This window comes from Athene cunicularia (assembly GCF_003259725.1).
Source record: "Athene cunicularia isolate RWA chromosome 4 unlocalized genomic scaffold, athCun1 chr4_part3, whole genome shotgun sequence".
Classification (NCBI taxonomy): domain Eukaryota; kingdom Metazoa; phylum Chordata; class Aves; order Strigiformes; family Strigidae; genus Athene; species Athene cunicularia.
The window spans coordinates 10,854,823-10,872,703 of NW_020799100.1; the positions used below are offsets into that span (position 1 = coordinate 10,854,823).

The 17,881-nt window shown below is 43.5% G+C and overlaps 1 protein-coding gene across 10 annotated transcripts in view; it reads right to left on the reverse strand.

Annotated features, from left to right (window-relative positions):
• Positions 1–17,881, reverse strand: part of ARHGEF9 (Cdc42 guanine nucleotide exchange factor 9) — a 180,975-nt gene that overhangs the window by 111,838 nt on the left and 51,256 nt on the right. The window contains exons 1-2 of one of the 10 annotated variants that reach the window (XM_026848420.1): positions 4,386–5,396; positions 346–407 (exon numbers count right to left, since the gene is read on the reverse strand). The exons of 4 other annotated variants lie outside the window; for them this stretch is intronic. In XM_026848420.1, coding sequence (XP_026704221.1) covers positions 346–375 — 30 coding nt within the window. In that variant the 5' untranslated portion in view covers positions 376–407; positions 4,386–5,396. Of the gene's footprint in view, positions 1–345; positions 408–510; positions 599–4,374; positions 5,397–17,881 lie in introns of those variants that run through there. 5 more of the 10 variants (XM_026848422.1, XM_026848421.1, XM_026848423.1 and 2 more) reach the window with 5 other exon arrangements.

Genomic DNA, 17,881 nt, shown 5'->3' on the forward strand with positions numbered 1-17,881 from the left:
GCTCTCATAACATTTCACTGGGAGATACACATTGAACACGATTATCACACCCAGTTGAGAAAGATACACACTGTGAATGCAAAATATAGAAATCCCCCCTCCTCACCAACACAGATGCATTATTAACAACATATAGCACACACAGATACAACACAGGCATAATACATACATACATACATACATGCAAGCAAGCAAGCACTGTACAAAGAGCACTGGATCTCCCATCACAACCAGCATTCATTAAATACAGGAATCAAAGAATGACAACAAAATGAAATGAACAATACAGAAGAGGGGTTCTATTCACAAATTAAAACCAACCAACAACAAAAAAAAAAAACTTACATGGATTTTTGTCAATTTTCCTTCAGACATTATACACAGCAGTTGGGCTGTGTACTGAATACCTGATCCAAAAAGAAATATAACCACATTATGCAAACAGATGGGGGCAGGAGTCAGGTGAACATGCAGCTCTTAACAACATTCATCTACGGGATGAGAAAGCACCTCTGCATACCCACAGAAGGGCTCGAATCTGGGGAGATCTTCATTCACTACAAAGCATAAGCAAGTGCTGTGCTGCTGCCATCCCGGGGGAAAATCCAAATAGCAGGACAGAAAAGAGCCATCGCGTCAGAGACCTCTGAGCTGTCCCGTCCCCCTTTTAACTTGTCATGTGAGGTTTAAAACAGAGGTGGGAAATATCCAGGGTGGGGGAGGAAGCCTTTTATAAAATGAAAGGAAGCCCTCTTATTAGCCCTAAAGAAAGACCATTAAAATCACAGTGAACACAGGACTGGAAGGGATCATACGCTTTTTCTGAAGCATCCAAAGAGGGCCAAATGCACCCTTTCCCCACGGCATGAAGGGTGCCTGAATCTTTAAGTCGGCGGATTGCTGCTCAGGAGGAATGGACTTTTTATGGACTGTGTGAAACAGGGTTGCTATGATACAGTCAGAGGCATTTTCATGAATCCTGTGGCAAATAACATTGAATCCTGCTTAAGCAGACAAACAGCAAGGCAGATCTCCCATCACCCAGCCTTAGCAAATACACAGGAGCAATCACTGAAAGAGATTTTATGCATTATAAATATGCTATTTGCATACAAATGAATATTTTTTCTTTGGGGCTGTATTTTCCAGAGGGTCAGTGCTTTGATGCATTTAAAGGAACAAACCCTCTTCCCCGTCCCTGGGCTTGAGCATCCCCACAAACACAAAGAACTGAACATCCACAAACAGGGGGGAGTTATGGGGCCAAACTACCCCCACAAACCCCACCGTGACCAGCCACACGCGTGACCCAAATCATCACATGGAGCTTAAGGAGAAGGAAAGCTCTACTACACATAGATGTTTTACAGCGTGCAAATTACACCTCAAATTTTGCAAGCCCAGTCACTTACAAGTCTACTGCAAGCGACTAGGAATGCTGTCACCCCAAAAAGCTGCTAATGCAGACTGTCATGGATTGAGCCACTCCTGAAAAGTATGACAAGACGGAGTTGTTTAAGTAGCTAATTGCTCCCGCAAACCAGGCAGTTCGAGGCTCCCCTGCAGGCTTGGAAAATGCCAAATTGCAGGTTCAAAACTACACAAATGGGGTTGGGGCAAGTGGCTCAAGGCCTGTTTGAAAAGGTGGCCACTGAGGGCTGGGGGTGGGAAACAGGGATCAAACTAAACAAGCAGAAACTTAGTCCTTGCTCACTTTATAGGCTTATTGCCTCTCTTTCCCCGGAAAAGTCCAATGGGAAGCCTCATGTAAAAGGAACAGTGTTGCTACAATAACAAAGTTTTCTACTCCCAACTTTCACACTGCTATTGCTCTGCATAAACCTGCTTTCTCTGACTCCACCAGCCTTTAGGAGAATAATAGGCAAGAAAGTTGTAATAAAATTACATTCATTCTCTCAAGCACGTTCCATGATGGAAAAAAATAAGCTCCTAGCGATCACTCCCCCAGTAGCTGAGCGTGCACAACACCCTCATCCTCCCCATGCACACCCCACCAGTCAGAGATCCCCCAGCAACACACAACTCTACCAACGGAACCAGAAAGGGCTCGCAGGAATTAGCAATCGGACACGGCAGCTCCCAACACATGCGATAAACATACCCCGCCGTGGACACGCACGCCTCCCAAATACCCCCGAGAAGTACAAGCTCCAGACCAAGGAATGCACTTTGCACACACTGGAAAACCATGTTAGGTACCAAGCATTCCTCATAGAAATCTTATTGAAAGGTAAACCTTCATGCCAGAGAGCTAACCTTGAGGAAAATAAACATTCAGACACAGTTGCATTCTATTTTTAACTTGCGGTTTTGTTTTGGGCTTTTTTTCTCATTTTTCCACCCTTACTCCTCCAAATCACTATGTCGCTTAATACTGTTTCACTGAAAGGATTATTTTGGCTGCTGTTTGATCGATTCCCTTTCCATGGTGATCTTTGCTCATTTATTATATTTTCAGGAGATTCTGCAACCTATAAAACTAATGACATATGATAGGTAACAGAAAAATAAAGCAAATTTGAGCTGTTTAACAACCCAAACCATCCTCAGAGTCAATTTTTTTTTTTTTTTTGTAATGAAAAGATTTACTCGTTCTCTTACAAAACGAAGCCGATACCTCTTGCACAGATAGCTACAAGTGAAGAGGGAGAAACACAGCCAGCAGACACTGGAGCATCTTCGCTGGACTTGTACCACCGGGTCTTGGCTTTTCTACCCATTAAAATGGGCTACTGCCGCTAAACACTTCTTGTCAGCTTTAGGGGCTGACTGTTACCACACCAGGACTCAGGGACAATTTTTTTTCTCTTTTCTTTACAGCTAAAGCCACTTTGAAAGTGCCAGTTTTGCAGCATTTAACTGAATTTCCAACCATGGCACTAGCCAAAAAGAAACCAGCTCCTAACCCCAGCTATGCATTTAACTTGCAGCAGACGACTCTCACAACTATACATCTCCATCTATAAGCTCCAGTTACATCTTTATGAATCAGTTACATGATTTTTATTTTTTCCTCCCCAATTAGTAGAGGACATCAGATAAATAACAGACAGCTGGAATTAGCACGAACTAGTTCAATTATCAAGGCAATATAATTCTGGTGAACGTTAGCAAGAGATGTAACATATTCAAACTGTGATATTTTTTTTTGTTTGTTTTGAGCAATTCTGATTTTTCCAGAGAAGAAAATAATATATCAAATCCTTAAGATTTCTAACAGAAACAGAGTACAGAGACATATTTTCAAGAGGAAAACACATTACTCCTTTCAGATATTCCCTTCATATTCTCTCTAAACTTCATGCACTAACACTCAAGCCCCCCAGCAAGCTCTCCTTCCAAGCTGTAAACATTGCAATTTTGGTCTAGACATCTTTCAACAGAAGGACCTCTAACTAGTGGATACCTTTTCAGCAAGCCTATAAAACAGAACTTCACACTTCATTTTCAAGAAAATCAATGTAAATAAAGTCAAGCAAAACAACCCATCTCAACATGTTGTTACCCTTGAGGTGGGCAAAGGTTTTTCCTATATACATTACCAAAAATTATATATATATATATATATATATATATATATATACACACACACACACACACGAAAGAAAAGAAAGCCAAAATAAGATTTCTAGAGAAATCAAAGCAGAACCCAACCCCTCCGTATCTGTTGCTTTAGCAAAGAAAAACAAAGCATGCATTCCCCTTTTTCTCTTTGATCCCTCCTTCCCAATTTGCAGACATATAAACCACATACAAACAGGAAAAAAAACCCCAGCAGGTTACGTTTCAGTCCCTCTCGCATCTTTAAAGAAAGGAGCTAGGCTACATCAGTGTGGACGTAGAATTTGGAGGCTTTTGGGCTGAATATTGAGAAATCAAGTCAGATCATCAAGGCAACACAGATAAAGTAAGTAGAATTTCTCTCCCTTTTTTGTGGCTGAATGTTATTTTAGCAAAGATTTAATCCTTTAATAGGATTTCTCATCCCCCCCTTAAAAATGTCCAGAGCTTGATTCAACTGCACACACCACCACCTCTCACCTGGCAGCTACATGGTTACTCTCACAGACATTGCACATTAACTGCTTGCTAGAAATTTCACACAAAATGACTTATTATTAACTTGAGTCTCTATTTTAAAGGAAGCAAAATAACACAGCCAGTGCTTACCACAGAAAGATATTTTCACTCTGCTTCTAACTACATATGTACAGCTCTATCTTGCTAGCACAGAACGATATATGAATGGATTACTACTATTTATCACATTTAAAACCCAGGCAAAAGCAGCTACACTTACAGGCATACTTAAAAGACAAGACATGACAAAAGATTTAGGGAGAGATAATATACCAACGTCATACATATCACAGCGAGGCCATGTTGAAGCTCAACGCGTTTCCCCCCTCAGTAAGAAATCTCTCTCTCTCTCTTTCTCTCTCTCTCTCTCGCCTTTCTCTCTCTCTCTCTCGCTCTTGCTCTCTTGTTGAATTGCTAGTGGTAGTAGTAGCCCCCAACAGCTCAGGAGAAAAAATCCATTTAACGAGTGCCCAGGAAGAACATGAGTATGACATTCACAAGCAATAGCACCACAATCACTGCAAAAACGACCACCGTTTGAACATCCAAGGTCATGGTGCAATGCAGAACACTGTAGTGTTCAAGATGTGGGGCTGGTAGATTTGGAGAAGTCAACCTCTGCTCTGTAAGACTGTCCATACATCCACCATGCTAGAATAGAGGAGAAAACTGTTCCTGGTTTTGGTTTTGTTCGTAATGCTTTGTGGTCTGCTTTTAGTTTATCCCCCTATCTGCTGTCTCTAGCTCATTCTGGAGCCCGCTAAGTGAAGCATCATCACAACCAGTGAGCACTTAAGATGCAAAATCCTTCCTTTAGGAAAAGAAAGCGACCGCTGTCTGCAAGCTTCTCTCTCTCTCTCTCTTCCCCCCTCTCTCCCGGTCTCTCTCTTGCTGGCTGGCTTGCTTTTTAATTCGTCAAGCCAGTGCAGATAAGAAGCCTGTGTGAGTGTGACAGCTCTGCAAGCTGCTGCGGCTGCATCTCTCGGTGCGAGGCGGACCCTTTCGCATACTAATCAGCTCCAGTGACCAGGCAGCGAAGGGATCCTGGCTGTCAGTCAAACGCAGAAGGAAGCGCTGGCTCCATAAATACGCGAGTCTTCCGCCCGCCGTGACAGCGAGCGCCATGCAGGCATGTTTTTCCCCTCTACTTTTGCGGCAGTTCAGAAAACAAGAGCTGTGCGGGGGGCCGGGAAGCCGGCGTCGCAGTCGGATGCCAACGCTGAGCTCCAGGAAGGCGTCTCCAGGCTTTCTGTGCCACGCAGATCCCGTTCCTCACTGCCTTTGTATGGTGGGGACACGTCTGCCCCGTCTGTACCGCCTGCGCTAAGCTTCGGATGGAAAATATTAAACGCCAGCAAAAGAGCCAGTGCTGCTAGGAACCTGCTCAGACCAGGTAGGGGAGCAGGAGAAAGAGAGGGGAAGAAAAGCAGCCAAAATAACAAGAAGTCAACCCTTGGTAAATTGGAAATTCACTGTGAGCCTGTAACGTGGGAATTTTGTAAGGGGAATCACTTTTTAGCTCTATACAATACTGTGCACATCATGCCATCATAAATCTATTGCATAGCCTCTCTCCTCTGCACTGGGTTTCTCCATGCTAATAGTTAAATTTAATTCTGATTCTACATATAGAGATGTATAAAAGGGGGTGAGGGGAAGGATAGGATGGGGGATCTTTATTCCTTCTACAGCAGCCAGAAAAGCTCATTCCTACATTAAATTCACATACACATTCAGGGTTTATGGTCCAGGTGCTAGTTGCTATCCCAAACCTCATTCTTAGATCTCAGAACCAGCAGTTACCGTAGAGAGGCATCACACACATGCACAAAAAGATGTTCTCAGCTGGAAAAAACAAATTATTTTACAAAGACAAATATGGAAAGGTTGCCAATGCATATGCATTACGCAGTAAGATGTGTATATGGGGGCTGATCATCAGCACCTTCCAGGAAATGTGCTCCTTCAAACATATCCAGGACATTTGCACACAGGCACAAGGCCAACATGCACCAAACAAGCACTTATTTTATTCTCCGGTAGCAAACAACAAGAGTTCGGGAGGACTTTAATGTTTAAATCTGAACTGACAGGGCCTAGAGTAGGCTCATGCCAAGAAAAGGCAGCCCTTCTTCCTATCGCAGCATCCTTCCAGGGCAGATATTTTTTGTCACCAGCATTTGGAGAAGGGACAGGTGGGATTATGCTCCTACTTCACCTTACCAATTAAACCAATACTACACCCAGCTGTTCATTGCAAGGCTTATTTTATTTTTCTTCCTTTGCTACTTGGGTAGCAGGCTTTTTCTATACCTGCCCCCGAACACCATCAAAGGAGAGACTGTGTCTGGTGGGTGAGGACCAAGTCTTCGCAGTGCCCTCCCTCCTCAGCCTCCACTGACAACCAGTGGTTTGTGCAAGACCAGTGCTTTTCCAACACACCATTCTCCTCATTTACAACCAGCTTTGTAGCATGCATGGGCCCTGACATGGGTTGTGTTGAGCAGCATTAGAAGTAAGAATGGTTTGGGTTAATCAGGTGGCTTCTTTTCCTCTCCTCCTTTTGTGTGGTAACTAAAAGCCAGAGGCTGTCTCTAGCAACTGAGATCCCCTCCTCTGTTCAAGCAGAGAATTCCTCATTCAGGAGAACAACAAAAAGGGATTTTTCACCTGCCTATTTACAAGAAGTTGCTTTATACCTGCTGCAGGCAGGCAGCCAGGCTGCCCCATTACCAACACATGCCAGGCAGCACCCAGATGATGGATCTGCCTTATCACCAGCTTCCAGACCTGCATCTCCTATCAAGTATGCATTTTTAGGACAGTTGGTCAGTCTGATGCAATTTTAGACTAATTAGAAGAGCAAACATATAATAGATGTGGAGTATTTATTACTGCTACCATCCTTTCCCAAAACAATACAGGCAATTTTCCAAAACCCAAGATTCCTAGATTCCCACAAATGTCCAGGAAAATTCCAGTTCCAGTCTCAATAATAACAGTGACATCTTCAAAACAGAAACCGAGCCCAAATTTAGAGGCATCTTTACAGCCAGTTAATCTTTTGCCCTAAACTGCAATGAGCGCAGGTGCAGACCCCAGCCTCAGATTCAGCCTTACTTTTACAGGATGCACAGCAGAGATGTTCTACCTGTCCACAGCAGCCCCGAGGGCCTGCAGACACGCTCTGAGGACACAGCCCATCCCTCGCATCCCTCGCCTTGTCCTACGCTGTTTGTGCCCTCAACGCCAAGAACGGGAAGCGACCAGCGGGGTTTCAAGGCAGACTCTTCGGTGCCTTTGCATATAGACAGAGGGAACAAAAATTGGGCAGGTAGACGCAGCAGAGGCCTAAGAAATATCCAGAAAACAGGTGCAGTAACTATCACACATGCTCAGTAGCTACTTCCGTAGCTGAAAAAGAGGATTTCATTACGAGCAATTGCCTGGCAGCTCTCAGGCAGTCATTCTGCAAGAGCTGAGCCAGTCACAGCACAGGGGAGGGCAGAGATTATAAATAGAGACAAGGAAGCCAGCCCCCTGCCTGTAACTGCCTGCCAGCTGCAGGCAGGAGGTCCCCCACTATCCTGCTCACCACGTACAGCTTGTGTGTCACAAGCAGCTGCAGACTGCAGGGCGGTAGCTGTGGAGACCCCCCTGCCATCCTCCCCGGCTGCAGGGGCTGGGAGAGAGGCATGCAGCGCTGCTGGCGCCTGGGAGGCCCCGGCCACACCAGCCATTCCCCAGGTCACGCTCCAGAGCAAGCGCCCCAAAAGATGAGGCAGGAAAGCACCAGGTGCCTCACCACATGCAGATGCAAATACTGGGCTCCAGTGAAAGTTGTGTGTGTAACAGCTACCAAGAGGGATCAGCACAAAGATTTACTGCATAGAAGCTTCTATTTAAATTATATTCACAGTATTCCCAGTAGTACTTGCTGCTTTATATAATTTCTCATGCCTTCTGCATGTACTAAATGTTAATTTTACTACAAAAATGTATGATCTTTCTCTTAGAAGCCTTACTGGAAAAGGAACACCTACACATCGGGGGTTTATATAAAACCACTGCAAAGTTTAACTTCATGTAATGCTTTCTGAAAAGTTTAGTCTAACCTTCTGTATAGAGCTAAGCTGAAGAACAAGAAGAAAAGATTTGTAACAGTTATATAAAATGCCACCTCCCATTACAGCCCTGACACTACCAGTAGCATTCAGGAGCACAATTTGTAATGCAAGATCAGCAATGCCTTCTTCTGTATGAGGAAGCAATTCTGAACTTCTCTCCACCAGCGATATCAAGGGGATATCCAGGAACCACCTCTCCACCAGGCAGATCAAGTAAGGAACCACATATATACATGTGCATACATAAACCTGTATCTACACATATACAGAGAGAGCTAGTGTATTATGGACTCCCACATAACAGACCAACAAGAAGGGCCCCTACAATAACGTTAATTACAATATGGTAATTTTGAGGCAAGCCTCTGAGGCAGGCGATGCCAAGTCTTCATTCTTTATGTGCGTAACACAGTGGGCTCAGGCATGTGACCACGACTCCCTCCAATGGATGTCTCTAGCAATTAGCACAACCCACTACTTCCAGCTAAACAAACGCAGCTCTAACTCAGGAGCGAGGATTTATAATTTGGATGCTTAAAGGTCCCATATTCCACTCCCACTGACAGGTACGCTGTCTCTGCATGAGCTGGCAGGATAGCCCAGGGATGTGTGGCTGTACAGGGTTTCAGCTCCAATTCCTTGTTCTGCTGTAGATCCCTGTGCAGATTAACAATGTCCACTGCAGTAATCCCTTGGACATGCAGAGGCATAGCTAACATCAGCTCCCTCTTCCATTAACCACAAAAATGAAGCAAACTCATAACCATAATGCAGTGAATTCTGTTAATGCTGCATAGGAAGCAGTCTGGCTGAGCTCTGGGATTTGGTATGAGGATGCTAACTCTGCCAGGTCAGAAAAACATGCTCATCAGTCAACCAGAGGAGATATATTGTTTGGTCAATTTGGGAAAATTTCAAACAAATCCTGGAGTGGCTTGTGATCCTGAATGCAAGTAAACCTATAGTCTTTCTGGTCTGGACTGGATGAAACCCATGGCCTGGGGGAAAATGACTGTCGACAATCACTGCTTCAGTTCTCCTGTATTCCCTCTTTGAGCAGCAGCCACATCTCAGACCTATATGGCACCATGACAGAAGTATAAACTTTTCAGTTGAATTAAGACTACCCCTAACGAGGAACGAACAGCAACAGTACTCAGGGACATGTGGGCACGAGACAGGCAACTGCTCTTCCACTCCCACTCTCCTCTGCTGGGCACTGCCTGCAAAGTCACACACCGATGTGGGGTTTGAGTCATGAACTCCATTAGAGACTATGAGAAGACCATCAGATTAATTATTTTTTTCTAAATCTAGTCAGGAATTAGGCTGAGGGTTTCAGAGATCAAAGGCCAGTGGGATTATGATTTGCTATGCTTCCAAAAAGGAGGATTTTCTTCAACTCTTTTTCCTTTCTCTTTCACAACAAGTCTGACACACAGACCTCTTCTCCCACCCTTTTGCCAGATAGCAGATGCCAGCCTATGAGCTGCAGAGCTGCTGCAAAGGGCAGTTTTTTCCTCAAGAATCTCCATAATCTTGTATGTTTATGGACTGGCTTCACAGGAAGCTTTGAAAATCCCCAAATGCCTAAAATTCCTTACCCTAACTGAGGAGCATGCAAAATGGAGGAACATCTGTGAAGATTCAGACTCGGGGGTCTAATTTTGGCTGTTAAAAATTACCTTTCCAGTCACCCACTGTTCCTTGCCTGTCCACTCCATCCTTCAATTGCAAAGCTTCCTCACTATCCACATGAATTTGGGACATATTTCCAGTAACTTCCTCTACTTCTTCCTTTTGTCCTTCTTCCTCTTCCTTGCTCTAGACATCTCCCTTACTAGCTTTTATTTCACCATATCCTCTGTTGTCCCAGCCCTCCTTCCCATGGCAGCTCAAGCCCTCTACCAGAAAGACAAACAAGAAAACATATTAGTGGAGTGGCAGGAACAAGTGCAGCTTCCTCCAGCATCTTCCATGTTAACTGTAAAACACATTTTAGCAAATTCACAGCACAGCTAGATGAGCAAATGATTAATTTACAGAACTAATATAAAATACAATTACAGAAAGACAAAGGGGAAAGGAGAGGTGGGCAAGGATAAGATTACGATCTCAAAACCTAGTGAGGCATAAATAGACTTCAGAGGAAGAACTGCATAAGAAAAGGCAGAGTTCAGAGCCTGCAAAGCAGTGAAGTGGCAGAGAAGGTGGATAGGGAAGAGAGCAGAGCAGGACCTCATGAAGCTGCTCTTGTAGCAAAGCCAAGAGTGCTGGAAAAGAGAATAAGTTAAGTTTTTAAGCCCACTTTTGCAATGTTTAGAGAACACAGGGCACTGCCAGAGGTTGAGTTTGCTGTGCTGCTTAACCTGCATGCCCAACTAGAGCACTGTAAAAAGCTCAGAGGCTATGAGGCCAGACCTAAGTGTCACTGGGACACTTGCTCTAAGTATTCCATGAAAGAGAAAAATGAGACTTTCACCAAAAGATGGGAAGCATTACATTAACCTCCACAGCTTGACCCTTGGTAGACGTACTATATACAAAGACACACAGAGCTTGGGCAAGCTGTAGTATGTGAACTCTTTACCTTTCTTCACCAGTTCTAATTGCCTCTCAGGAAACAAGAAGTACAGAACAGAATTATGTCCCCAATGAAGAGACTGATTTATTTAAAACCATTACATTTAATACTAACAGCCAGACAACAATCAAAGGTAGGCCGAGGAGGTTGCAATATACTTGTGGACCAGCCCTGGTTAACCATCCATGTTCCAGATGAACAGGTCTTAACCTCTTAACTGAAGTAGTGACATGTCAGATACTAACCAAGGCTGGCCTTGGACCACATCTGGAGACCTCAATCTTGGTTCCTTCTACAAACAGATCCAGCACCTCAGCAGATGGTGCTCTTTCCTCTGTCAAAGAATTAAAGCATGACGCTGTGAGGTGGGAAATAAAGCCAAAGCCTTGTCACTGTTTTCTTATAAAGGTGCCCAAATGCTTCTTCTAGAGCACCCTGACCAGGTGTCTAGCATCCTAGCATGTCTTAGTGCATCCCTGCTAACATCCTGCCCTCAGCTGCTCTGCAGTGCCACACATAGGCAACTGCAAGGCTCTACCCCAGCACTGGCTGTGCTATGACAAGGCATGATGTACTGATATAATCAGTTTTCATAGCTTTTGTAACACTGTATAAATCATGATGAAATGGCATGGAGAACAAGCCTGTCTGGGGGGTTGATTCCATTGTGATTGTCTGGATTGTAGTGAGAACAACAAAACTTCCAATTTTAAGTTTATTTGAACTAAAATCTCACAGCCCTGGTAATCGTGTTTCAAGTGCTTTCCCTCCTGCATTTGCTCCACACCCTAGCCTGTACCCTAAAAGCGTGCTCAGCCTCCCAATTTTGAAAAAGAAAAGAAAAAAAATCCCTCAAATTCAGCAGAAATCAGATGTGGTAACACTGATTACCCTGGTCCTAGAGAAAGACTTCAGGGACCGAGGAAGTTCAGTTTAAAAGACCCATCAAATCCAGATCTTCGTTTTAACCTTACATAAGCTCTCTCTTGTCTGGAAAAACAAAACAAAACACCCCCCAAAAAAATGGCCTAAAAGAATACATGGACATTTACTTCTTAATTTTACTTCTCAGGCTTCTGGGCTTGCAGTTGAGCCTGGAAACAAGGTAAAAAAAGCAAAGCCCAAATTGCAGAAAAATCCAAGACAAGTCCCTTCCTTCCACTGCTCCCTCTAGGCACTCTTATAGGAACTCCAGTACTTCTGATCTCATTTCTGACACTAAATTGCAAAGATCTTCACATCAACACATGCCAGCACAAAGTGGTAAGTGAAAAAAAAAAATGATCACCCACCAGAAACTCCCTTACTAAATCCAGGGTCAGTGTTCCCATTGTGGTCCCTAAGAAATACAGCTGCACAGACACAGAGAAGAGACAGCTCTTTGCCTTGAAAATCAAATGGTGTATTTCAGCTTTGCCACAACACAGGAAGGTCCTTTGAAATCCAATGCATTGCATTTCCTATGCAGTTAAAAAGCAAATCTAACAAGAGTATTTTCATCTGCCTAAGTCTGCAGAGGTCCAGCAATTAGCAGTGCAAGAGTAAGATGCCAGGCAGAATGGAAACAGCATGATCCATGATGCACATACTAAACAGCTATGTCAGAAACTACACAGAGGAAAAAGCAGAAAAGAAGAAAAAGTTTCTGGTTCTACTTTGTGCCTTTATTGACTGACCCTGCGGAAAGCGTGGGCTTAATGAGCAGCCCTCCTGCACAAGGACTCCCCCCTCTCCGCCGAACAGATTATAATCAGCTCTGCTTACGGGCATGGCCAAATCTGTGCACCATGAGAAATACAAAGGCTTATGAATCTGAAAATCCTGATGCAGTGCACTCCTCGGGACTTGTTATTCAACTTTTTACTGCTGCTCTGTCAGCCTGAGCTTACTCTGAGGGAAATAAGAAATTATCCACCATGTATATATTAGGAAAGCTGAGCCTAAGCACAGTCCCATGACTTACTGAGAGTCATGACACAATGCTGTGGCAGATGGGAGCAGAAGCCACAGCCCTGCTTCATGCAAGGAAGATGAAGATAGAAAGAAATCGCCTTCAGCTCCTTGCAGCCTTCCTCATACCCCTTCTGTGACACTGTTGGCTTTGGCTTCCCTGGATTTCTCCTTGGCAAGATATGAGTAAAGAAAAAACCATCTTATTAAGAAGCTGACCCATGGGTCTCATGTTCTTCACACAAATTAACCTAGAGAATTAGATGTAATTCATATAAATCATTTTCTCCTTCTCTCTCTGCCTTCCAAAAAAAAAAAAGGAAAGGGAACAGCCTATTGAATCTGGCACTCTTTTAATGAAGAAAACAATGCAAGACAACCTAATGAAGTAGGAATTCCAGATGGGTATCAGTAGATGTATGAATAGAACATAAACCACTCCATTTTATCAGCAATAATATCAGCATTAAAAAGGAAGAAGTAGTTTATAGCTTCTTTTTCTACAAATGAGGCAAATGAATGCCAGTAGCCTTTCATTTCCTATTCCATCCCAACTCAGTGGGATCGCTTGCAGTAAGAGCTCGCACAGGCTGCGGTCCCCATCTGAGGCTATACAACAGCCTTCCAGGAACGACCAGCACCACTCTCCTGCCAACTGCTCGTGACAATGTGCGACTGCGGTGAGCCAAAGGGACACTCGCTGTGCGGGATCACACAGATAAACCTGCCAGCTGGAGGACACGGGTTAAACGCAACGGGCACAGGAAAGAACCTGGTGTTGCACTGGCTTCTTCAAGAAGCACAAATTGCACTTCTGCATCATTAATCAGCAATGCCAACACAGAAATTCAATGGGATAGAGCTGAGGTTTGCTGTGCCATCCAAACCATGGCATTTCAGGAGTTCTGAGCACTTCAGCCTGCAATCTTCAGGTTTGTGTTCAAACGACTATGTCAGAGATGGTACGGTGTAATTTACTGCAAGCTGAACATTATCTTGGGTTCAATCCAAGGAATTCTGTAGCATGGCAGAGCTGGGGAGACAGATGTCGAGATCCCTCTGAACAGAGCACTTCTGCACATGAATACACCCCTTTGGGTTCAGTAAGAGTTCACCACAGCTCTGGATCAGCAACTGGACTTTACTTCTCACCCACACCCTCCTACTAGACCAAGTTAAGAGATTTCACAGCCTGAAATTGGCTCCCAGATACGACACTCCTGCCATTCTCTAACAATACTTGTCTTTCCTTTCCCTGCCCACATTACATAATAGGCAACTTTATTTATTTTTTCATAAGACGTCTTTTCATAACAATAGAAACTATTGGAGACCGAGATAACTTGATGAATTTTTCCTATTATCTAAGAGCTTAGTCACTCAGGGAATTAGCCATGTTCAAAATAACAGCCAGGCTCAAAGAGATTCAGAACAACTGTTCTGGAGCAGAAGCAGCTAATGTCATAAATACATTAAGATGTTAGCTTGAAGCATTTCAGAGATTTTTCACAAAGTGTTTAAAAAAAGAAAAATGCTTTGACTAGATACAAGGAAATCAGGTTCTCAGCAGTTAAAAAAACACTGCAGTTTACAAAGCCTGCTGTGCTCAAAACATCAAAACCCTGAACACGGGAGGGACAGATGGGACTTTGTGACCACACAGCACATGTGGTTTCCCAGCGAGTGCATCCTGCTCAATGCTATACATAACATTGCTCCATTATTTCTATGGCACCCCCCAAGCAATGGTCTCAAAAGGTTTTCCAGACATCCTTGATGAATCATTGGGACCTAACTCAGGAGACAGAGAAATTACCAGCATGTCCATTATCCAACATTTAAGAACTGAAGCACAGAGCCATGGTTTGCACAGGGAACTAGAGCCAGGCCTCCCCCTAGCCACCCTTGGGATTGGCACAAGGGCGATCATCAGCTACTTATGCAAATATTTTTATTTACCATAGTATCAACTCTTTCTTAACCTGGACCTACTCTGGACAGGGTTGTGTACTCTTATAGCAATGCTAGTAGGAGGCTATAATTGAGAGATTTAAGAAGCCCCAAACTGAGAGTGAAGTGGCAAACAGAGCAGAAACTATGTGGGTGAGAAAAATCTCACAAATAAATGCATTTGATAGGACTGACCTAAGGCTTTGGGAGCATTACAGCACTGCAGCAGACACAAAACTCTCCAGTGCATGCAGATCTCATTCAACCCAAGTATCAACTTCCAGTGACAAGAGATCCCAGGATGAACATGAAAAAACTTGTAATAAGCCACTCTTGTGGAAAAAAGCCCTCCTTACTGAGGCTGCAGGGTGCAGAGATGACAGACCAAACAGCACCATCTGCGGGACACCCAAACTGTTCAGGTCACTGCGGCTTCCCTGGGTGCTTCATTGCTACGTGCTCCATCAGCAGTGAGCTGAGTGCTCTCTGTTCCCTTTGATCTCTGTGGGAGTTCAGGGTGCTCTGTGCCTCTTAACATCCCATTTTTCTCTAATGCCTGGATACTGCAAAATCCTTTTCCTATCCTATCCTGGCTTCTCTCCAACAACTGCATTTGCTTATCCAAACTCAAAAATGAAAATCAGACCAGAACTGCTTTCTTCAACTTCTTTTTTCCCAACTTCACATGGAGCTCTTTAGGATTATGGAGTGCAAAGAGTCTTTGTATTTTAAAAATCACATGATTTGCAGCCTGACAAGTGGAGAAGAATCAGTAAGGAAAAATGTAAGAAAGTTTCTGGCTGCTGAACTGCCCTGTTCATGAACTTCTCCACCACTTGCAGTATTTGGCCCTTTTATTCATGGAATTCCTTTTCAACATATTTAAAGTTGTGATAATTTACAATAGCTTACTTTCTGTTTACACAGAAATGTAAAATATCAACAGACAGATTTTAAATATTTGAACAACATGCACTGTAAAAATATGGCTATACATGCCTGTACCAAAAAAAAGCCTTGGACTCCATCTATTGAAACTAATGGCTGCACTCACTTTGACTTTCACAGGCACAACATTAAACCCAGAATTAGACTCTATGTGAGGAAACACCAAGGACGATGCATGCTTGTCTTTCCTGTAATACAGCCAAAGGCTTGGGGGAAAACTCTGCCCTTGTCAGATAAAAAACTACTCCAGAAAAGGCTGTATTATGGCACGATTTAAACCAAGTCATTTCATTATCATGCCAGATCAATATTCTCTGTGAAGAACGCCTAACCAAATAATCATAGTACTTCCAATGCTGATCAGATGTGTAGATTTATTCTCATCACTACCAATGACAATTAGTTTCATCTTTCTGGGTTAGAAACAGATACTAGCAGAGTTTAGCAACTTAGTACCAATGAAGCATGTAAAATACCCTCATGGGATGCTAGCATAATTGGCAAAAGATTAATTGTTTAAAAAACGGAAAGCAGCACATGCAAAGGAGGAAAAAAAAGAAGCCCCAACAGCTTAATGTTATGGAATAATAGCTGGGTTTAAGGAGCTGATTTAGAAATGGGAGTCACCTGCCATAAAAACAAAAGGTGGTAGCGACATGCTTCTTAGAGATGACTAACTCTGAAAGAGAGTGGGTCTCATTCTGTAGCTCAACCCAGTGCTGAAAACACCACTTTCAATAAATCAGTTATTCAGAACTTCTGAGAAATCAGTCTAAAACCCAGGTTTAGACCAACGTGCCTGAGCAGAACAAAGTCCAAGGATGCTATCCAAAAGAAATTTCTGTTGCTGTTCTTTAGCAGATACACAGAAAATAATATCAGATTAAAAAAAGACAGCTGAAAATCCGTAACAGAGGCTCAGTGCTTATGAAAATTGGTCCAGTGTTGCTCTAGATGAAAGGCTAAGGTTCTTCACCATATGGTAGGCAATTTAATGTGTGTGAATGGATCAGCCAACCTTCACTTAGGAGTAAACTGAGCCATTTTACATTTCTGTAAGAACATTTTAGCCAGTAGACCAAGATGATAATATTCAGACTAACTTGCTGAGATGCAGCTAGTCCTGGTGTGGAATAACTCATTTGTAAAGCAGAGTAAACCAATGTGATCCAACATTTTAAGTACTAAAAATTAAAATAACTTACCAATGGGAACAGCAGGCAAAATCTGCATTAGATGTAATATAGCTATCTGCATTGGCGTTTGGCCAGGACATCTGGACCAGTATGCCTTGTCTTGCAAAAAAAGAGCAGAATTTGTACGGACCTTGGCTTCGCAGTGTAGCCCTAAGAGCGCTCCCAGCAGCCCAGGCCTCCACACACAGGAGCACTGTTCACCCGTCGAATCCCTCAGACCACAGCCACCCGTCCTCGGTGAAGTGGGCTCCTTGCTCGCAAGCAACTGCAAAGATCTCTGCTGAATTAATCTTATTTGGTTCAGTTTTGCTTTGTTGTTTTGTAATATTTTTTTACCATATTTTCAGATGGTGTAGAGATACATGGAGTACTTTCAAATACTGCTGAAGTTGTTAAATGCTGTATAAAATACAGAAACCACAGTCCTCTCATTAATTTTTGCCTTATTAGAAGGAGTAATACTGGGAAATTCCAGGGTAGAACCTGCTTCAAATCAATCACTCAAGTTTCACTTTCCCCAAAAAATGTTTTAAATTACAGGCTATTCAGCAACCACTATAATTTCTCTAAGAAAAGGCAAAGATTAGACTAATCAGAACAAAATAACAAAGTCTCCCTTATTGTCAGCAGCAAGAAAGGAAGCTGGAAAGATAAGAGGGTGAGAAAGCGACAAGTCTTGTGCTATGTCAATTAGAAAAGCAGTTTGCCCTGCACCACATCCCCCTCCCCTCCCCAGCAGAGCTCAGCAGTCACCCAAGAGGAAAGGAAAAGGGATAAAAGAGCTGCATCCAGCTTTCCATCACCACTTTTCTTTCAGCGTAGTAATCTCTGAAAATGTAAATCGGCAAATGGGTGAAAGGCGATTTGTGTTGCTTAGACACCGGCGGAAAGGGGAAAAGTGCTATGCTGGCGTGCATGCAGGGAGGTGCGGGGACAAGGTGGCAGGGGGGAAGGAAAAGCCTGGATGCTCAGAGAGCAAGGAGGCGGCTGCAACCCCCCCCCCCCCCCCCCCCCCCACAGGTCCC